General features: G+C 44.9%; 2 protein-coding genes across 2 annotated transcripts; one reads left to right on the forward strand and one right to left on the reverse strand.

Annotated features, from left to right (window-relative positions):
- Positions 1 to 6,283: 6,283 nt before the first annotated feature.
- LOC119304285 (oxysterol-binding protein-related protein 1B-like) lies at positions 6,284 to 13,021 on the forward strand. Its single transcript, XM_037581464.1, has 10 exons — positions 6,284 to 6,820; positions 8,727 to 9,080; positions 9,832 to 9,904; positions 10,314 to 10,750; positions 11,095 to 11,250; positions 11,441 to 11,608; positions 11,779 to 11,919; positions 12,016 to 12,231; positions 12,319 to 12,432; positions 12,555 to 13,021. The coding sequence occupies exons 1-10, from the start codon at positions 6,473 to 6,475 to the stop codon at positions 12,741 to 12,743; spliced, it is 2,196 nt and encodes a 731-aa protein (XP_037437361.1). The 5' UTR covers positions 6,284 to 6,472; the 3' UTR covers positions 12,744 to 13,021.
- A 254-nt stretch (positions 13,022 to 13,275) lies between these two features.
- Positions 13,276 to 22,658, reverse strand: LOC119304286 (protein NRT1/ PTR FAMILY 6.3-like). Its single transcript, XM_037581465.1, has 2 exons — positions 21,585 to 22,658; positions 13,276 to 14,298 (listed from the first exon to the last, which is right to left on the reverse strand). Exons 1-2 carry the CDS (start codon positions 22,541 to 22,543, stop codon positions 13,428 to 13,430), a joined length of 1,830 nt encoding a protein of 609 aa, XP_037437362.1. The 5' UTR covers positions 22,544 to 22,658; the 3' UTR covers positions 13,276 to 13,427.
- Between the last annotated feature and the right edge of the window lie 240 nt (positions 22,659 to 22,898).

Here is a 22,898-nt window from a genome sequence, read left to right on the forward strand (position 1 = left end):
GGGGGGGGGGTTGGGGGTTTTGGGAGGTTAATTTAGGTGTTTCATATATTGTGTTAGCTAGCTATAATTAATAGAGAGAAGTGTCCTCTTTTATGTCCGTGCTTGGTCGACGCTACATACTATACATATGTATAGAGAGGACTAGACACGCTGGCTAGCTAGTAAGCAAACGAAGGAAACAGAAGATCGATATGAACATATATGCATACAGAGAAAAGTGATATCGACCACCTCTCTTTCTCCAAGAGATTGGTCGAACAACAAGTTCTCGTATATCTATCTGACACTACCGGCTACATTGGTCCCGAGGCTTCCCAGATGGGAGGAGCGAGACCCATTGGTCCCGGTTCGTCCCACCAACCGGGACCAAAAGGTCCAGACGAATCGGGACCAATGGCCCACGTGGCCCGGCCGGCCCCCTGGGCTCACGAACCGGGACCAATGCCCACATTAGTCCCGGTTCTAGACTGAACCGGAACTAATGGGCTGAGCCGGCCTGGACCATAGCCCTGTTTTCTACTAGTGATATGCTCTATTGAAGGGGTTCCAGCCTGCGAATGATCTTGGATTTTTCTCTCGTGATTGAATGCTCTTTGGTAGAAATCGTGCAAGCAGTTTTGAACCCTTCAGATTTCCGTGCGACGAGAGCGGTGGTTACGGATGAGTGTCGGCAGTTGATGAGTTTGTTCGGCAAGGCAACAAGTGAGCTTGCTCGTAGAGAGAATGCGTGAGGTGTGGCTTAAACACCTTCCTGATTTTTCTTGTCCCCTCGCTTGTAACAGTTGGCTTATTTAATTAAATAAAGTCACGAAAGTTCTAAAAACCAAAAAAAGAAAAACAGTACTACGACCCAACTTCTAGGGACTGAGTCATTTCCTGCCACCTCATTTTTAGTGCCGATTCCTCCACGTGCATTTAACTGAAATCCATGCGTGTGTTGTTTTGTATGTAGTGCACAAAGGACACCATATTTCTATGTAGAGTACGTCGCTTATAGTAGAGAATATTTATTAGCACGTAGGGCAAATTCTACCACTCCATCCAGAAATTGTTTTATTAAGAAAACTTCTGATCTATTTATATTTAATTGTGGTACTACAAGAACATCAGAAATAATAAAAATTACATCCAGATTATTAGACCACCTAGCGACGAATACAAGCACCGAAGCGTGTCGAAGGCATGCCGCCGTCATAGCCCCCCCTCCTCTATCTTTTTTGACGAGCCAGGAAGAAAAGGCCTGCTCTTGTTTGCCTTAAATTTGGACGAAATCATTAATTAAAGGATACCCTTTGCAAGTTATGGTGTCTCCTCTACCGAAGACAAGTGGCGCATCATATATGGGTCACTTGTCATAACGTAAGAGTTTTAGTGTGATTTCTTTCCACGCGGGTGGGAGATGAGTGGTTTCGTTTGTATTTATTAAATTTTGTTTCTTAAATGAAATATCTCTTGAATCATGCGTCCAAATGATAGAACCATTTTCATCGTTCTGTTCCTCGTGTCAAGATCTTCAAACCTAAATACCATGTTGATATATTTTTTATGAATGTTTCTTCATGCAAATTTGGGCTCCCAACTAGAGTAATGTATGCTTCCAGCGTGAACTAACCCGTGTTCTCACTTTGTACTAACTAGAGGATACCCCGTGCGTTATTTGCGGGAACTGGTTGATGAAGTTCTGTGTTCATAACATGAGAACCAAAATTGAAAATACATGTGACTTTTTATCTTTGATTATGTATAGTTCTAACAATATTGATTGAGTATAAGTAGAATAATTGAAAGGGTTTTTTTTCATGCATGGTTGAATGTTGTGGTGGGTCTTTTTCCATGCATAATTGCAGTTTGAGGTGGGCATTATCCTTTTTCATAGTTGTATGATGAGATGGCATTCTTGTGTGTTAAGATAAATAAGTTAGTGTGGATGACTCTCTTAGGTATATAGAATTTTGTGTTTCCCAACTTGTGCGCCAAGTTTAAATGCATGCTCCCAACTACACAAACATATGTTTTAATGTGAACTAACATGTACCCCGGCGTAGTACTAAACTGTGCTCCCAACTATTACTAATGTGCATGCTTCCAACATGTCTCCCAAGAGACACTAATATGTGATCCCACATATACTAACTTGTGCTCCGCAGAGGGTGTAGCGCAAATTATGCTCCACAAATGAACTAACTTGTGCTCCCACGAGGGGACAAAGAACAACTATGCTCTTGAGTGAAGCACAACCGTGCTCCCATGTGAAGCACATATGTGCTTCACGCTCACTAACAGAAAAACGCAAGTAAAATAGCCAGAAGAAAACAGAGGAAAAACCCCGCTGGCAAGCTTTCTCACTTGTTTGCTCCATCCCTCGCTCCCTCCTGGAGCCCCACACGATAGCATGGTGTGTACTGGAACTTCCCCCCATGGAAGCCCACGAATGGGTGCCCTTCAACTAGTGCATCCTGAAATGGGTGACATGCGTCCATGGAACTCACCGGGTATTCAACCTCAGTTTGTCGCCCAAATAAAACTGTATTGAGTCTAGCATCTGCTCAGCAAGCTACACGACAAGGAGGGCCCAAAAGTCCATGATTTCCATAAGTTAGCTTATTGTCTGCCGGTGAAGAGATCTGACACAAAGCATTTGAAAGGACTAATCATCTCCCTTTCTAAAATTGCCACTGGCTCTGCTTGAAACTCTCCTTCTAGTCTCATAGGAGGTAATTCTGGAGTGATCGCCACAACTTAGTGCCCTTCTTTCTTCTTTAATTGAGATACGTGAAAAGCCGAATGTACCATTGATCCCACTGGCAATTTCCATCAATAGGACAAAGTCCCACTCTTTTCTACAATTTCACATGGCCATAGTTTTGGAATGGGTTGGTCACTCTAGCTAGCAAGATCATCTTGTGATTGTTGAGTCATGTTATGTTAAATGGGAAAGTAACCAGGATTACATGAAAACCTGGTTAATCAAAGGGTAAATTTGACAACAAAACGAAAAAAAGGATAAAATAAATGTGGTTATAATATACCATTATCTACCACATACCAAACATACATACACCGATATAATTGTATTTTTAAAGAACATCTCTCGCTTCCTCTTGGAACCCCACACAACAGCATGGTGTGGACCGGAACTGCCTCCTTGTAGAAGCCCACGAAGGGGTACCTTCCAACTGGTTCATCCAAACTTGGGTGACATGCATCCATGGGACTCACCGGGTCTTCATCCTCAATTTGTCGACCAAATACAATGTATTGAGTGTAGCATATTCTTAGCAAGTTGCAGGGCAAGGAGGGCCCAAAAGTCCATGATTTTCATAAGTTAGCTTCTTGTCTGCTGGTGAAGAGGTCTGACACAAAGCTTTTGGAAGGACCAATCATCTCCCTTTTATTATATTACTTTCTAGAATTGCCACTGGCTCGACTTGAAACTCGCCTTCTGGTCCCGTAAGAACTAATTCTGGAGTGATCACTACAGCTTAGTGCCCTTCTTTCTTCTTTAATTAAGACACATGAAAATCTGGATGTACCATTGATCCCGCTGGTGATTTCCATCTATAGGACCAAGTCCCAATCTCTTCTACAATTTCAAATGACCATTGTTTTGGAATGGGTTGGTCACTCTAGCAAGCAAGATCATCTTGTGACCGTTGACCTGTGTTATATTAAACGAGGGAGTAACCACGACCATGTGAAAACCCAGTTAATCAAATGGTAATTTTGACAACAAAAAGGAACAAAAAGGATAAAACAAATGTGGTTATAGTATACCATAATCTACCACAATATCAAACATATATATACCGATATATTTGTATTTTTAAACAACATCCCTCGATTCCTCCTGGAGCCCCACACAGCAGCATGGTGTCGATTGGAACTGCCTCCTGTAGAAGCCCACGAATGGGTACCCTTCAACTAGTTAATCCCAAACTTGGGTGACATGCATCCATGGAACTCACCAGGTATTCAGCCTCAATTTGTCAACCAAATACAATGTAATGAGTCTAGCATATGCTCATCAAGACGCGTCTCAAGGAGGGCCCAGAAGTTCGTAACTTCCATAAGATCGAATGTGTTCTTCACTTTAGCTAGCAAGGTAATATTGTGGTTGTTGAGTTGTGTATGTTAAACATATTTCAAGATTTTGCAACGAGAAAGCAACCACAACTACATGAAAAACCGGTTAATCAAATGATAAATTTGACAACAACAAAAGGTAAAACAAATGTGGTTATAGTATACCATAATCTACTATAGTACCAAACATACATACACACATATGTTTGTATTTCTAAACAACATTCCTGAGAGAGAGAGAGAGAGAGTTCGTCCATGGTGAAATTCCGCCGTGCTCCACTCCGCACACACCCTACAACAACATTGCCTCCCTTCTCGCATGCTCCTCGACTCTAGAGGCCCCCCTCACGCACTAACATCGCCTCCCTCCTCTTTTTCCTATTCACATATATGCTCATGTGGGTGCTACTAACTCCTGCACTCCCGACATGATACACAGACATTCCTCGGTAGAGCCATGGACGCCAACGAGGCCTCAAGTGGGAGGGGGTCACTTCTCGGCGCTACTATCGGTAGCTTGTGGCGACTTCTTCGTGAGGGAACGACACTGTAGTGCGGCATCTTTTGTATGACACCTTCTCCCCGAGTTCACCCCGTAGGCGCCTTTTCATAGATGGGCAGGTACCGCTCAAAACTCATTAGTGTATCGAGACGCCTTTGAGTTTTCTATTAAACTTACATACACAATGATAGGCGTCTCGATCCACCGTTTGGTATACAAGCATTGTCGGGTACCGCTTCAAAACTCATTGGCGTCTTATTTCTCCTTGGCACAGATGCAACCTAGTCTCCCTCACGAGAGTGTTTGGCACCACAGCTGAAAAATGACAAGGCCATGGGCATGGGATTTTTTACAGTGGGACAAAGGGAAAAGAGATCCCAAGTTTTCAGCAAAAATCATAACTAACCATGCAAATGATAACTCTTAGAAATTATATTCACTCGTATCGATGTCATAATCAACTAGCGAACAATAATAACATATATCAAATGCCAACACTTTGTCAAAACAATCATGGATTGGGGGGAAATGACCACTCGACCCATGTCCACCTTAGGAGTCAGGAGTAAGTCCTGCTAGGCATGTCCCACCATCGAAATCGCTGCCAAAGCAACACCGTTGTTTCGTGAAGCCTTTGCCCAGGAAATGAAACTGTAGCTTTTCTATAAGTTGCGATGGTTTTGTGTAATTTACTAGCGCGATGCGTTAACGTTATATTCTTTCATAGTTGACACGTGTAATTAAACAATCATTGAGATCTAAAAGGGCCTCTAGAATTTTCACAAAAAATAAATAAATAAGAGGGCCTCTAGAAAAAAAACGATCATTGAGATCTAACCGGGCCTAAAACGATCATTGATTGAAAAAAATAGGGTTCCCTCTCCCCAAATATACGTGCGGCTAACAACCGCCTCTCCCCAAAAAAACCTAGGGTTTCCTCTGCCTCCTGCCGGCACCATCGCCGGTCCTCCTCGTCTCTGGTGGTCTTAGGGCCATGGCGGCGTGGTGGATCCCGACTCTTGCATGTGGGAGGGCTCCGTCTTTAGATGTTCCTTCGAGTTTTGTTAGGGTTTGTGTCTTGCTCAGGAAGACAACACGACGGCGTATTTCTGGAGATGAATAAGGTTCTCCCTGCCCAGCACCCGCCCCGATGGTGCGTATAGCATCATCAGTGTGTGTGTAGGGATGTGCTTTCGACGGATCTGTTCTTGGTGGATTTGCTTGGATCTGGTCGTAGTGCGTTTACGACTCTACGTTCGTGCGTATTCAAGTTGGATTCTTCCGATTTACGCTACTCTTCAACAGCGACGATTGCTGTTCTGGTGTGCTGGTCCTATGTGGTCTTAGCACGACGACTTCCCAACTGTCTATTGCAACAAGTTTTGCCCGGCTCCGGCAAGGAAGGGGTGATGACGGCGGCGCGTCTTCAGCTCGCTTCAGTGTTTGTAGTCGTCACTAGATGATCTACAGATCTGAATGTAATTTTTTATTATTTTTAGTATTCGTTGTACTGCCATGCCATACTTGATGATGAATAAATCGGAAGTTTATTCGAAAGTAAAAAAACGATCATTGAGATCTAAGCGGGCCTCGTGTTTACTCGTAAGCTGAGCCAAGCCAGTGTCACCACCCAATTTAAGCGGACCGGACCCCCACTCAGCTGCTACTACTAGAAGTTAAGCAAGTCGGCGACGACGACGACTTCCGCCGCCGGCTTCCTATAAAATCGGCGCGCCTCTCGTCTCCTCCGCCCCACTCCATCGTCATCGTCAGCTGCCTACCTACCTACCTCCCTCCCTCCAGCCGAGGAATCATCAAAAAACAAATGCCACTGTGATTGTGCTTGTGCGCGAGCCAAGGAGAAAGGGGGGGAGGGGATCGACGACGATGCGGATGCGGGCGCGGGACCTGCACCCGCTCTGCTGCCTCCCCGTGGACTGCCCCGGCGGGTGGTGCGCCGACCGCTCCCCGTCCTCGCCCCCGCCCGCGCCGGCGCCGGCCGCCGTGGCCGGGCTGCTCCACAAGTGGACCAACATCGGCAAGGGCTGGCGCCCGCGCTGGTTCGCCATCCTCCGCGGCGGCCTCCTCGCCTACTCCAAGATCCGTCCCCGCGCCGCCGGCTCCCCGACCCCTTCGGCGCCCGCGCCGGAGGACGGCCGCCCCAGGCTGATCGGCCCCGCCGGGTACGCCGCCGCCGCCCCCGAGGACCGCCCCATTGGGCTCGTGCACCTCAAGGTCCGTCCGCCCGTCTCATCCCATCTGATTGATCCCGCCGCCGCCGCGCGCTCCTCTGCTTCTCTTTCCCCACCCGAAAGAATCGAATTTTATTTTTAGCCTGGTAGATTCTTGCCCTTTTTTCCAGTTGGTCTGTTATTAGAAGACAGATTCAGGGAGGTTTCGCCATTGTTCCACTGCTTGCTACTCAATGCCTGCCGGCCATGGCGATGATCTTCAACTGTTAATGCTCTGCTCTGATGATAATAATCTTACTAGGTGGATTCAGAGCAGGTGGAGCTATGCGCATAGATAAAATACACAGTAACAAACAAACAAACAAATGGGAGCTGTAAAGCTAGAGAGACCAACGCGTCACATCACTCTGAGTTCGGCCTCGGCCGTGTCCGCATCCACTGACTCTACCTAGCTTAGCTTCCACCCCACCCACATCAGAATCATCGACACCCACTTCCCAGATCTTCACAACAAGCTAGAGCTGCGACATTTACCAACCTACAGTACGTACTAAACTGTACTAGTTTACATTTGTTTAGTTAATTACCTGGATTAATCGATCGATGGAGATGGCGGAACGGCGACGGCGAGTGCTTACTGCTTAGTTATGCGTGCCTTTCCTGAAAGCAACTGCCCCTTTTGAATTGGCAAAGCACACGTGAGCTTTCCTGCAACGCAAATGCTGTTGTGGGATCCAACCACCCACACCCAGGTAGGGGTTGCCAGTGACAGTGAGCACCATCTCCGTGGAGATCAACTCACACCAATGGGGCTAAACAAGATTAGCAATGCTGCTTGCCATCTTTTCCTTTTTGCCCTTTTTTACATTACATTTTACAGCCCCCTCTGGTGAAGAAGTATCTCCTCCGGTGAGTCTCCACATATGAAGAATGACACCATGCGCTGTGCTGGGCATGTGAAGCAACCAACTGGCTTCCAGCTGGATTCGCTCTCTCGGGTTTAAACTGGGTACTGATGGGGCCTTGGCATTGGATGTTCTTGAGCTGTTGGAATCTGAGGCATATGGTGGGGAAGGGGACTTTTAGGGCCCTCGTGTTTGTGTGAAACTGTGAACCATCCTGTCTAGTTGTTAGTGCTGCCAGGTAGCCACATTCATACCTTCAACAATTTCAGTTGAAATGATGCGGTAAAGCAAAGGCTCTACAGTGTAGTACATTCTCTCTTCTTTTGTTTACCTACTAGGAGTAATTCTAAGTACTAAAGGGGCAGCCCCAGTGCATGTAGCTCCCGCTTGCGCAGGGTCCGGGGAAGGGTCCGACCACTTTGGGTCTATTGTACGCAGCCTTTCCCTACATTTCTGCAAGAGGCTGTTTCCAGGACTTGAACCCGTGACCTCATGGTCACAAGGCAGCAGCTTTACCACTGCGCCAAGGCTCCCCTTCGAGTAATTCTAAGTACTACACATGGTTTTTTGTAGCTGTGAACAAACAACACTTTCTGATTCGCATTCCACAGAACCACACAAACAGTTGGCACATGCTTAAAATTGCACATGTTTTGGCAGAAAACTACACATTGCATAAAACAATTCAATTCTTTGGCTGCTGGCTAGTCGGTCCGGTATGCCAATTACACCGATGATTGTGTTCCACCAGTCAGGTTCTCACTTCTTTTACATGAATCGATTGTGTTTCATTAAAACATCCCCATAAAGTATGTCTGGTTTTCTTAAAGGCATATTTAGACTATTAGTTTTCTGCTGGTTGTTCTAAAAATGCATGACTTTGTTAGAATGTGCTCTTTATCGAATATAAAAAAATAATCTGAGGGCATCTTTCTTATTAATTTGGGCAAGTCTCATTGAATGGCGTAGTGTATAGAGAGAATATGTAATCTTGTTAGATCTGCAGGTTTTGGTTGCTAACTTTATCATCTAAAATTTCGCCAGATATCATCATTCCGTGAAAGTAAATCAGACGATAAGCGGTTCTATATAATTACTCCAACCAAGACGCTTCAGCTGAGAACCAACTCAGTTAAGGATCGTGTGGCTTGGATTGAAGCCCTTGTTTCTGCGAGAAGTGAATCTTCTCCCAATGGAGTCTTACTGTATGACCAGAATGATGCATCCTTTTCTACAGACAGGCTTAGAAATCGTATGCATGCTGAAGGTCTTGGTGAAGAGGTTATTAAAGACTGTGAGCAGATTGTCCATTCAGAATTCTTGCAGTATTATACACAGATGAAACAACGTTGTGAAGAGTATTTGAGCTTTCTTGGCAGTCTTCCACAACAGCTTGAGGTAACATTTTCTCAAGACTTGCTGCTAGGTGTATCAGTGAACTCAATCTGCTCCCACTACTTTGATGATTGACCATCTCATTAATTTAACGTGGATTGCAGAAAGCATTTGGTGCACTGTTGAACTTTTTTTAGAATCAACTGTGTGGTCCCTGTACCCTCAGTACACTATATTCAAGTCGCTTTTTGAGTTATTAGAAGAAATTATAATTTTTTGATTAATTCGAAATAATGGGTTTTGCATTTATCGTGGATTATGAAATAATCAGTAGCCATTCTAACTCTGTTTTAATTTGAGTTACATGTACAGAAGTTGAACATGCCAACCTTAATCCAAAAAAGTTCGCCCCGTCTAGAAGAATTAAGGATACCGCAGACACTTATCTCTGATTTCGTTTGACCCTTCCAGCATTGTATAAGTATTACAGTAAACTGTAGAAAGATCCTCATTTCTATTGAGATTTTTTGGTGACATAACCATATTGATTTTATTTTGGATGTGATGTGCGTGATTGCCGTAATAACTACACCCCGGGCATCCTCCCGGTGCTCAGGCCCAAACTATCACTAAATACTGCTTAATTATAATTATTAAGAGGAAAATCAGTTTGATTGACCTCAAAAGGCAGAATAACAACAGTCAGACCGGAAATTTTGGCTCTTCCCCTGCTTATTCCCAGTTGGAAACTGAACTAAGCAATATAGAGAAGTGCAATAACCTGCTCTTCATGCTGATATGCTGTGTCTTTCAGGTACTTAATGAACAAGATACTACACACTCTATCAGACCTGAATGTTCCTGCTCTGGACATGGAAAATGTTGTGGTACTTGATTTTTTTTTTGAACTCTTTATGTTTTCTATGTTTCTCATACTAGAATCCTGTTCGCATCCATGATTCATGCAATTAGCTTCGAGGAAAAATATCAATTTGGTATTTCTAGTTTGATCGGTGTTTGTACCTTTTTTCCTCATCCTCTCAGTTTAAGCTTTTAATGCACAATTTCCAGTTGCTCTCGTGCTGTACCGTTGTCTCAAGATGGATGTTTGAACATGTTTATTTGATAATCTTTTTGTTGTTTGTTGTTAAACTGCTATCATATCACATCAAATTTTGAAAATGCAGAATGCCATGTTTATCTGTTGAGCTTTCATGTGTGGAGCAAGATAAAAGAGAAAATGAATTTTAGCTTTCTGTTGTTCTTACTTTTTTTTTCTTGACCTTTTTCTATCAGAGAGCAGCAACACGGAATCATCCGATGATGCTGGGATTCAGGAGTTAGATGAATCGTCAGATGAAGATGACTATAACTTCTGTGATACAAGACAAAGTTTCAGTGATTCTGCTGCGAGTCCTGACATGAGGATGAAGCATTCAAATTCGAGCAACGATGTCCAGCAATACAATCATAATTTTGTAGAATCAAGATCTGGCAAGGGAGAGAATGAATGTTTATTGCTGCCACCAAAACGCCGCACAAAGTTGCCCGAACCAGTTGAAAAGGAGAAGGGCGTTAGTCTTTGGTCAATGATCAAGGACAATGTTGGAAAAGATCTGACGCGGGTCTGCCTGCCTGTTTACTTTAATGAACCGATTTCATCTCTTCAAAAATGCTTTGAAGACTTGGAATATTCTCATTTGTTGGACCATGCATATGATTATGGCCTAAAGGTATGAAAATGTCATCCTTCATGCATCTTTCTTGTGATTTGTTTTTTTGTTTTTGTTTCTGTCTTGTCAATGATACTTAAAATTAGTGGTAGCTTTTAAAATTTAGTGAACAACAAGATGTTTATTTCCACCATGACTCATTCTAAATGTATCTTATCTGGCTGATCTGAATTTTATTTGTTCATTAGATGCAACATGGGAGCTACATGCACCAGGTTGCCCTTTTTTATGCAACATGGCATCTGTTACATTTTTACCAACTCTGATCAATTAATAGTTCACTGTTAGTCTGGAAACTAGCTGGCTATAATTTTTCAGTATTCTGAGCATCAATCTGAATCCAGGGCAACAGTGTGATGAGAACTCTATGTGTTGCTGCATTCGCTGTCTCTGGGTATGCTTCCTCTGATGGCCGGCCCTGCAAACCTTTTAATCCTTTGCTAGGGGAAACTTATGAAGCTGATTTTCCTGAAAATGGAATCCGTTTCTTCTCAGAAAAGGTCAGTTATTGGTAACGATGGAACTAAGTTTAGCAAGTTTCATTCAGTGAGAATTGTCATGATATATTTCTATTTGTTCTCTACAAACAGTTGTAATTTCACTTTCTACTGTTATCTGCCGTTAGACCTTTTGCTGTTACTGTTACGAACTATACCTGAAGTCATTATGTTATTCCCTTCTTGGTACCAGGTTAGTCATCATCCAATGGTCATGGCCTGTCATTGTGAAGGAAGAGGATGGAAATTTTGGGGAGAGAGCAATGTAAAGAGCAAATTCTGGGGACAAACAATTCAGCTTGATCCTGTTGGTGTTTTAACATTAGAATTCGATGATGGAGAAATTTTCAAATGGAGCAAGGTAAAAGACCTTCCTGGAGACCACTAGCCTTTAATCATTGATTGCATGACAGGCAGACCGCCTCACCCATGCCCAAATCCAATAAACGATGCTTGTCCAGCAGGTCTCATAGTAGTGAACCCTTTTTTTTTTGCTTATGAAAAATCTGAACTTCTTACTCTCTGTGCCAGGTTACAACAACCATTAATAACCTTATCATCGGTAGACTTTATTGCCATCATCATGGGACGATGAAAATAAGTGGGAACAGACAACATTCATGCAAGCTTACCTTTAAACAGCAGTCGTTTCTTGAACGTAACCCTCGACAGGTAAAACAGAACATAAATGCCAGTTCCCACAACCTATGTGTTTTTCACCTTCCCTGTCATCTCCATAGATCTTACTAAGATATAGTCCTATGCAAGGTTCAAGGAGTTGTTGAGGATATTGGCGGTACCAAGGTTGCTACCCTAAGGGGAAAGTGGGACGAGAGCTTGTACTGCAATGTTACTAATGACGGAGTAAATTCCAGTGCTGAATCCACTCTGCTGTGGGAGAAACATGAGCCTCCAACTAATCCCACACGATACAATTTGTCATCATTTGCTATAACCCTAAACGAGCTGACTCCAAATCTCAAGGTACACCATTGGCAGATTCAGCTCGCTATCTCGGTACTTCTCTCAGCTAGCTCTGATACTGAAGCTCCGTTTTTGCCTATTGTTTAGGAGAAACTTCCTCCAACAGATTCAAGGCTCAGACCGGATCAGCGACACCTAGAGAATGGGGAGTACGATAAAGCCAACTCTGAGAAGCTACGGTTGGAGACAAGGCAACGGATGGTACATCTTCCTTCATGTTCTCCTACATGTTCATGGAAATAACACTTGCGTTCACAGTTCTGTTAAAGGCCCTACTTTCACAAAAATGTCTTAACTGAAGTACTGGATCTCTTCATGTACAGGCACGGAAAATGCAGGATAATGGATGGAAACCGAGATGGTTCGACAGGGACACCGAAGACGGAGCGTTCCACTACACCGGCGGTTACTGGGAGGCGAGAGAGCAGAGGAAATGGGATGGCTGCCGCGATATATTCGGTGAATTGCCCGACAAGAAAACTTATCCGGTTCCCGCTAGTGTGGGTATATAGCTCAATTATGTAGCAGCTATTCCATTTCCACCAAATAGGTGTTAGCGTGAAAAGTATTACTGAAAATATATACTACAACTACTAGCTGGCTTTCCCAATCGTCATTGTGGAGAGATGAGCTCATTCATCTCCCCTGTATGTAAACAAATACTATGACATACGACTATGGACATTATAAACTGTGTCTGTGTCCACAGGCTTGCAAGATGTAGTAGGTGCTATAGCTTGTGGTTGTTAAACCTAGATTGTCAATAATAATATTCTTCTTTAGCTGTATATGTTTTCACACAACCAATGAGTGCCTTGTTATCAAGTGCTTAAGTATAAATCTAGCGATCAAGCGCTGATCAAGAATGTTTGTGCAGTTAACCAAATCCCAGCAATTCTGCCTGGAAAGATCAGGACATACTTGACATTTTTATGTTGCACTTATCTCCAAGGTCATGATATACTTGACATTTTTATGTTGCACTTATCTCCAAGATCATGACATACTTGATATTTTTATGTGTTGCACTTATCTAGCGGCGCCTTAACCTCGACAAGCAACTCGTGCATTCTGCAGAGCCGTTGATAAATACCTAAAACATTTTTATTCTGTTCTGCTCTTACAAATTTTCATCACCATCATCACCGAGGTTCTAAAATACAATAAAACTAAACTAAAACCCAGTTCGTCATCTATCAAGCATGGACGGCCACTTCTTCGACGTGGAGTTCGATGAAGCCGGCGTCTGCCAGGCGCTTCTCCTTGTACACGTACCCCTTGGCGGCGACGACGAAGATCCCAAGGTTGGCGGTGCTGATGGCGGCGAGCAGCCAGTAGAAGTAGTCGAGCCTCCCCTTGTCAATGTCGTTGGCGAGCCACGGTCTCCGGCCACCGGAGGTGGTCACCGCGTGCACGACGGAGACGAGACCGGAGCTGAGGAAGAAGCCAAGCGAGAGCGTGGTGAGGAAGAGGCCGGTGCTCATGGTCTTCATGTCCCTGGGGCACTCGCGGAGGAAGAAGTCGAGCTGGCCGATGTATGTGAACGCCTCTCCGGCGCCAACGAGGAGGAACTGTGGCACGATGAGGAAGACGGAGAGCTGGATGCCCGCGGTAGAGGCGGAGAGGCGGTGGCGCTCGGTTAGCCCGGCAACGGCCATGGCGAGGATGGAGAGGAAGAGGCCGACGAAGATGCGCTGGAGCGGGGAGAGGCCTTGAGGGTTGCCAGTGAGGCGGCGAGCGAGCGGCGCGATGAGGCGGTCGTAGATAGGGACGGTGAGGAGGATGGAGCCGACGAAGAAGACGGTGAGGGAGCCGGCGGGGATGACAAAGGAGGGGCCGAGACGGCGGTCCAAGGCTTGGGCCTGGGAGACGGAGAAGGTGGTCATCTGCGCGTAGACGGTCCAGAAGACGATGGTGGTGGCCCACGTGGGCAGCATCCGCACCACCTGCTTCACCTCCTCAACCTCTGTCACTGTGCACACCGCCCACTTCTTCCTCTTCTTCTTCCCCGACGACGGGGACGACGGCTCCAGCTCCACCTCTACTATTGCAGCCTGATCAAGGAACCTGCACGTGGATGATCATTAATCCATGATAATTAATATAAGCAACATCAAGAGTACACCATATGATTAGAAACTGAATTAATTAACCATTGTTCGGAAATACTCTATCTGTCTCAGTTTACTCATACTTTGTGTGTTAGAAACATTACACGTATCAAGGAGGAGGAGCCCAAAGGAGTTGTCTGCCGGATTCTAAAAACGTGAAAATAGGATAAATCACACATGGTTAGAATGTCATATTATTAAATTCTACAAAAGCGCATAGAAGCTGTTTGGTTGCACCACATGGAAAAATGCAAGAACTTCTGTATACCATTAGATGCATGGTATAGTTGTCATAGCAACAAAAGAAAATTTTCCATGAGATTACTACCAACTGTAATTTCCTTTGAAATTGCATACAATATCTCTACTATTAAAGATCAATCGTTCGGCCAACTTGATGGCGCACGAGATTATGATGTTTAGATTTGATAATAGGTCGGATGGTTTTCTTTTTAATAGCCGTCCACCCTGCGTGATGTATGCCATAACAAATGATGTAACATCCTTTTAGTTCATTAATACCGTGGGAAGGTGTTTAGAAAAAAAGGAGTCGGGGATTGCATGTTTGTATGTCCAACTCCCCCTTCGCTAGCTTCAAACAAAAAACTCCCCCTACCCACGACCCCCCCTCACCCACGTCCGGCACTAACCAAGATCTAGAATATGTTGGGTGTAAGATTTACGTCGGACGTTATTGGTGTTGAACCATTAGAATATGTATGCCCTCATTGCAACGCACGAACAATTAGCTAGTAGACTATAGTAGCAATTTCTATGGTTTCAAATCATGTAGACCAAATAGATTTGTGCAAGAAACCTTTGTTAGGAAGAAAATCCTCCCGAATTCTATAAAATTTGGATTCCATACTTCCCCCTTTAAAGGGCTTTGGAGATGTCTCGGCCTCTCGGTGGATTGGATGATGAAGTTGCTTGGAGGTGGAAGAGTTGCTTTGAAGTTAATGACCATATTGGTCCATACTTTCACACTTTAAAGGGATCGGATAGGGGATCCACTATCCCCATTGTTTTCTAACATAATAGCCGATGGGTTGGTTGTCCTTACTAAAAGAGCTCAAGTCAGGGCATGATTTCTGATTTCTAGGCTGGCTCCTAATTTGGTAGATGGTGTCTTGGCACTGCTCCAATATGCTGATGACACTATCTTCCTACCGGATGATGAGCTATCTAATGCAAGGAATCTGAAGTATATATTATGTGTTTTTGAGCAGCTATCCGGACTAAAGATCAATTTTCATAAGAGTGGATTTTTTTGCTTGGGTGAGCCCAATAGTAGATTGTAGGAATACATGGAGATTTCACTTGTGAGTTGGGTTTCTAACCTTGAAACAACTTGGGGTGCATGTGGATGCTAAAATATTAAGTAACACTTGATGGGTTCTTGTCGAAGAGAAGATTGACAAGAAAATGTTTGGTTGTAAGGGTAATCGTCTTTCTACTGAAGACCGGGTTACCCTATTTTAAGGATACGTCCAAAGATGGACACACTAGTAGCATAGAAGGAAGGGCAAGACGCTCGGAAGAATGCCAATGAACGGTTGAATGCCCTCCCAACTCAGGAGAAGGTGGAAACAGAAAACTTACCACTCGCTAAAACGCCATCCATCTATGAGGCCCGCCGTATGGATAAGTCATGCTGCCCCTTCACTTTGAACCTTAGGCACTACATCCATCTCCCTAGGGTCATGCCATTGAACACCACATTGTTCTTGTGCGTCCAAAGGCTCCATAAAACAAGCAAGATGGTCATTTGAATGTCACTAGTGAGCCATCCCGCAGCTTCCTTTCTTGTCCACCAATACACCAGGTCATTGTCCATTGTTGGGATCCACTCAAGCTTTCCCCAATCCCCGAGGATAACTGACCACACCTCCTTTGCAAGCACACACCCAAGAAGAATGGGTTGAAGGTTCTCAAGTTGTTGGTCACAAAATGGACAATCTATTGGGTGCGGAAGCCCACGCCGCTCTAGCCTGGCCGTCCAATATCTATCGCGTGCTGCCAACCACCCAAACACCTTGCATGTCATGGGTGCTCTTGACCTCCAGATCGTGCAAAGCACTGTTACCCTAGTGAATTCATGTCTTAGTGGCATTTCCTTGTATATGCTTTCCTTCCTAGAAGCTCCTAAAGGAGTGCTAAAGAACATGGATTCTAGCAGAGCCGAGATGGTGTGGCAAGAAAATGAAGACAAGAGAAAATATCATCTAGTTAATCACACCTCCTTTGCAAGCACACACCCAAGAAGAATGGGTTGAAGGTTCTCAAGTTGTTGGTCACAAAATGGACAATCTATTGGGTGTGGAAGCCCACGCCGCTCTAGCCTGGCCGTCCAATATCTATCGTGTGCTGCCAACCACCCAAACACCTTGCATGTCATGGGTGCTCTTGACCTCCAGATCGTGCAAAACACTGTTACCCTAGTGAATTCATGTCTTAGTGGCATTCCCTTGTATATGCTTTCCTTCCTAGAAGCTCCTAAAGGAGTGCTAAAGAACATGGATTCTAGCAGAGCCGAGATGGTGTGGCAAGAAAATGAAGACAAGAGAAAATATCATCTAGTTAATCAGCCTACATTTTGCTTGCTTGAGAGTTGTGGTAGTTTGGGGGTGCTAGACCTATAGGTGATGAATAAATTTCTACTAATGAAAAGGTTATGGAAAACTAGATAATTCTGAAGGATTATGGCAACCGCTGTTGACCAAGAAATGTCTACATGAACAAACTATGTCAGGGTTGTGTGATGCAGCCAGTGGTTCACATTTTTGGCAAGGATTAGAAAGTCAGGGATGGTTTCCTTAGTGCATCTAGCAGGGTGGTTGGTGATGGGGCAAAAACTTTGATTTGGGAAGATGTGTGGCTAGGGAACAAAATCCTTATCAACTATTTCCTAGATTATATAACAACACATTTAAAAAGATGGTGACTGTGCAGCAAGTTAGTCATGATGATTGAGATCGTTTTAGATTTAGAAGAACTCGTATGAGAGACTGCAAATCAATGAAAGGAATTGAATAGTCTGGTGGATGATGTGGTTCTAATTGACAGGAATGATAGATCGAGATGGAATCTGAATAGTAAAAATAATTTTTGGGGAGAGATCATTATATTTTCCTGAAGTCCTCAATTTGGTGGGATATAGAGGTATTTGTAAGTTGAAGACCCCTCACAAAATTAAGGTCTTTCTCTGGTTGGTGCCTAAGAATAGCATCTTGACCAAAGATAACCTAACCCATAGTCAGGAGAGGCTGAACTAGGAATGAGGAGTGTCACTTTTGTAGGTATAAGGAGAGTGTGGATCATTTGTACTTTGGCTGCAACCTTGTCGAGCAGGGCGGGCTCATAGGTGCGCCAACTGTGCGGCCCGCACAGGGGCCAATTTTTTATAGATAAGCCTATTACTCCCTCGGTTTCTAAATATTTGTCTTTCTAAAGATTTCAACAAGTGACTACATACGGAGCACAATGAGTGAATCTATACTCTAAAATATGTCTATATACATTCGTATGTGGTAACCATTTGAGATCTCTAAAAAGACAAATATTTAGAAACGGAGGGAGTAGCAATCAGAAGGGCATGAGGCTAGTTTCTGGAATCTGGACGCTGGGCTACATGGGGCGTTGGTCCGCATTCGCGACTCTGCTGGGTGTATCACGCGTGTGCGTCGCTACTCGCTCGCGAGACGCCAGCACTTACGTCCCCAAGACCCCAACTCCCTATCCAACTCCAGGTCGCGACTCGCGGCGATCCGATTCCACACGAACCAGGGTGTGATGAACCCGGCGAGCGACGACCAGCGACCAGCGATGGCGACGGGCCTCCCGATTCCAGAACAATCGTCTTCCTTCCGGCGTGGGCGATGAGCGATGACGACTCAACGAGTGATGACAAGCGAGACGCGACAATTCAATTTCTGATCTCCAATCCAGTGCCTGATGAGTCGATCCTCTTTTGACTAGTAATTACTAAATTTCTGATTAATTTTGGCTACTGACGGCAGAGGAATCCCTAGGGCCTAGAGATCGATTCTCTTCTCGGTCAATGATCGTCGTATAGACTAGGTGAGTTAGAGGTAGCAATTTTGTTAATCTTCAATAGTTCAATCTTATTTTATTCATCTCTGTATCTTGTGTTTCAAGAATACATATTTGAATCATCACAGGGAAACATTAGTAGAAAAGTTATGTAAAATATTATGTCATATACATTAGAATTTTGAGAGCTGTAAACCTTTATTATGCATTAAAGTTCATAGGAACACAAATAATATTAATTTTTCATGTGAGATAGGGCCTCGTTTTAGAGTTGCACAGGGCTTGGATTTTGCCGGCCCGGCCGTGTTGTCAAGCTTGTCTAGCAAGTGGTCATTTGTGCTCTAGGCCCCTGAAGGGTTTTGTACTCCAGGCCTAGAAAATAGTTACTCCTACCATCAGCATGATTTTTTTTATAAAAAGGAAAAAATCTATTTACCGAAAAAGGCTTTCGCCCCTCTTTATATATATATATATATATATATATATATATATATATATATATATATATATATATATATATATATATAAAAGAAAACTCTATTTCTAGTCTTCCAAATAGTCGAGCAAATAGTTACTCCTACCATCAGCACTAAATGCCTTTGGTTTTCTTGGGAAAGAGTGCAGCCAACCCCCCTCATCGTATGAACTAGTCTAGAAAATAGTTACTCCTACCATCAGCACCAAATGCCTTTGATTTATAAATTTTTCTTTTTTATAAAAATAATTCATGATGATCCTGGAGCCTGGCCTGTGTGCCGTGAAGCTCATGCGTAACGTGCGGGTGGAGTTTTAGTATCAGTTTTGCTAAAGCACATCTAGATGTACCATAAGTATTGCACATCTAAGTCATATGTCATTGATCTTACATTGAGATTCGTGTGAATATTTTTTTCCTTTTTCTCTTTATGCTTGATTCACTCACTTAGATGTGAAATAACTAGAGCACATCTAGATGTGCCCTAGACACACCCTTTTAGTATCGCCTGGAGTGCCTGAACATGGTCTCTCTAGCCTTTCTTTTTCTATTTCTGTTCCTTCATTTTGCTTTGTAAGAAATTTGGGTGAGCGGTTTCTACTTTAATGGAAATCAAAAGGAGGCTTGTTGTCTTTTTTTAAAGGGATCATATAAAATTCTTTTCCGCAAAATAAAAGATCGTATGAAATTTACTTGAAAAAGGAAAGCTGGTCAGTGCGCTTGAAATCTGATTTGAACGGTGGGACCGTACAAACTCATGCTAGCGCCCGTACAGAGACAACACGTCGTGGTTGCAGCAGGTTCACCGTTCACATGCATGTGACTGTGTGTGTGAGTGAGCACTGAACGCACGCCCGTGAACTGAATGAACTAAACTGATAATGTACAGATCAGGGCGCCGTGAAAAGCAACACCAGAAGTACTCTCCCCATCCCAAAATAGGTGCTCTAAAGTCGAGACACTTATTTTATTTTGAGATGGATGGAGTACTGTATGCAGTGCTAATATTATAGTATTATATATATATATATATACTCTCTCCGTTTCTAAATAAAAAACCTTTTAGATATTTTAATAATGACTATATGCAAATGTATATAGATGTATTTTAAAATGTAGATTCACTCAATTTGCTCTGTACATAGTCTATATTGGAATCCTTAAAAATGCTTATATTTAGAAACAGATGGAGTGCAACAAATGAAGATGAATTTTCTGAGCGACATCGTCCAAGATTCAAAGTTAGCTGGACAACATGCTGGCCGCACTAGTGCCAAACAAGAATGCATGTGTGGCAGGCAGGCAGGCAGGCGTATCTCCAACAAATTCTCCTCTAGCTTTGGTACTAGCAACGAAGGGAGTATAGCAGAAGCACGTGCTTGGGGCCCAACCCAACCCAACCCAACCCAACAAAAGGCTGAGCTCTTGGGTTTTTCTTTTGTGAATTTATTGGTTGGTTCCCATGCGCCACGCCAGAGTATTTCTTGGGGCACTAGTTTAGCCCAGCTATAGTACGTGCATGTACTAACATGCATGTGCTTTTGTACGTACTCCTTGACAACATTCGACCAGCTATCATGCATTCACGAAAAGAAACAACGATCAGACAGACCAGCCATTGGCCATGTGGGGGTGGGACTGCCCACTCTCTAGTGGTGCACTGCACTGTCTGGCCAATACCGTACTAAGCATATGGAACCAACTCAACCAACACCATCTATCTCATCTATCTGCCTCACAACGTTAGCTGCCAATGATCAGGTTTCAATGCTTAATTATTTACGCTTAGCTGCATACTGCCTATATCTAGTAGGCTGGTTGTAATGTGAGAGTATCATATACTAGTATCATAATGCATAGTATCATAAATTAGTATCTTAGGTGGCCTTATTAATTGCCATGCATGACACAAAGTAGTACAACATTTAATATGATACGGTATCATGATATGATACCACATCCTCTTTTTTCTTATTTAATTGTGTGCCAATTTATTCAAAAAATCTAGTTGTCATGCATGATACCGCTTATGATAATTCCATTACGACCAGCCCTAGATCAACGACGGGCGATGAGGTCATGGGCATCACATGCACAAACAAACATACAGGTAGTGATGCATTTTTGCATGCGTGTGTGGGCATGCATGTGAATATGTGATGCTAGCGATATATGGTGGTGTCACACGCTCACAGCTCACAGGTCGATACTCGATCGACCCGTCCTACGCGCGTGACACAGATTGACAGATCACTATATGTACACATGCCGGACCTACGTGCTCACCTACGTGACAGCACACGTGAATTAAGCCACGTGCATGGTACACTGCTTTAGGTACCCCCTACGTGTGAGTGTGACAAGGTTATATATGTACCACGTACTGTGCATTGCCTCGTGGACTACTACACTACACTAAGCATACATTGTTCTTGTTCAGCACAAGATAATTATGGTGTCATGCATGATGTGTCTACCTAGTAGTGATCCATAGATCCACACGATGCCATGACACATGCCAGACTAGAAACCAACGACGCTATCGATAACAACTATAATCCCGGCCGGCGCCAATCAAAGTACACACTGCTACAGCATATTATACTTTGAATGAATTACTATGGTCCTGCATGCAACGCCGCCCGCCACCGACAAATTAATTAATCATGGAACTATGCATGGAAGCGGATAGGAACGTTGTTAATTGCAGTTACCTGCACTGCTTGGAGTGTGGCAGCTTCCGCTTGCCCCCGACGTCCTCGCCGGCGGCCGCCGCGTCGTCCACGTCGTAGAGGGAGGATGGGTCAGACGGCAGCGGCAGCGCGCGCTTCCTCCAGGCGGCGGCGGTCACGGCCGCGATCTGCGTCAGCGGGCTCCCCGCCAGCTTCTTGAACCGGTACCTGGGGGTGCCGGCCAGGAACACGCCGAGGCCGGCGAGGATGGCCACCACGCACGCGCCGTAGCCCCAGCGCCGGCCCACGTTGTCCTGCACGTACACCAGCACGGTGACGGCGAGGAGGGAGCCGAGGCTGATGAAGAAGAAGAACCAGCCGAAGAAGCGCGCCATGCGGCGCCGCTCCCCGGCGTGGGACTCGTCGAACTGGTCCGACCCGAACCCCGACACGCTCGACTTGAGCCCGCCCGTGCCCAGCGCCGTCAGGTAGAGGCCCAGGTAGAGCACGCCGAGCTGCGTGCCGGTAGGCGGCGCGCAGCCGGGGACTCTGCCGTCGCCCGTCGGGTCCTTGCAGGGGGGCGGGCGCAGCCCCGGCGCGGCCGTGGAGACGGTGAGGATGGTCATGCCGGCGGCCTGCACGGCTGTGGAGATGGCGATGGTGAGGTAGCGGCCGAGGTAGGTGTCGGCGACGAAGCCGCCCAGGAGGCAGAGCAGGAAGGAGGTGCCGAGGAAGTTGGTCACCGCGTTGGCGGAGGCGGCGTTGCCCAGGTGCATGGTGGCCGTGAGGTACGTGACGAGGTTCACGGCGATGCCCAGCGTGGTCAGCCGCTCGTTGAGCTCCACGCCCAGGATCATGGCGGCGCTGGACCACCCGCCGGAGCTGCCGCGCACGGCCGGCCGGCCGCGGTAGTCCCACGCGTCACCCAACGCCTCGCTGTCGCCGCTGTCATCCGCCGCCGCTAGAGTGGCCTCCGCCGTGGTCTCTGGGAGCGGTGCCATCACGGATGTCTCGATGGATTGATCGGTGGTACGTACGCGCGCTAGTGAGCTGCCTCAATCACTCACTTCATTTATATCCAGCCACTCAAGCCGAAGAAGTATACTACTACGTCCGTACAGTGCACTTGTTCTTATGACACCAACTCTCCCCCGGCTCCAGTTAACTTTCAACTTATGAGTTGCGAATTGAACAGGACAAACAAAGCCACTACGATAGTTTTCAAGATAGCACCAAGCTTGTTATTGGTTCCAGCGCTACACATATGGCGTTGCTGTTGTAACATCTTTGTAGCAGTACACGATTGAACATCAAAGTTAATTGGGGCGGTCACTCCAATACATATACATACATACA

This window comes from Triticum dicoccoides, chromosome 5A, assembly GCF_002162155.2.
Source record: "Triticum dicoccoides isolate Atlit2015 ecotype Zavitan chromosome 5A, WEW_v2.0, whole genome shotgun sequence".
Lineage (NCBI taxonomy): Eukaryota > Viridiplantae > Streptophyta > Magnoliopsida > Poales > Poaceae > Triticum > Triticum dicoccoides.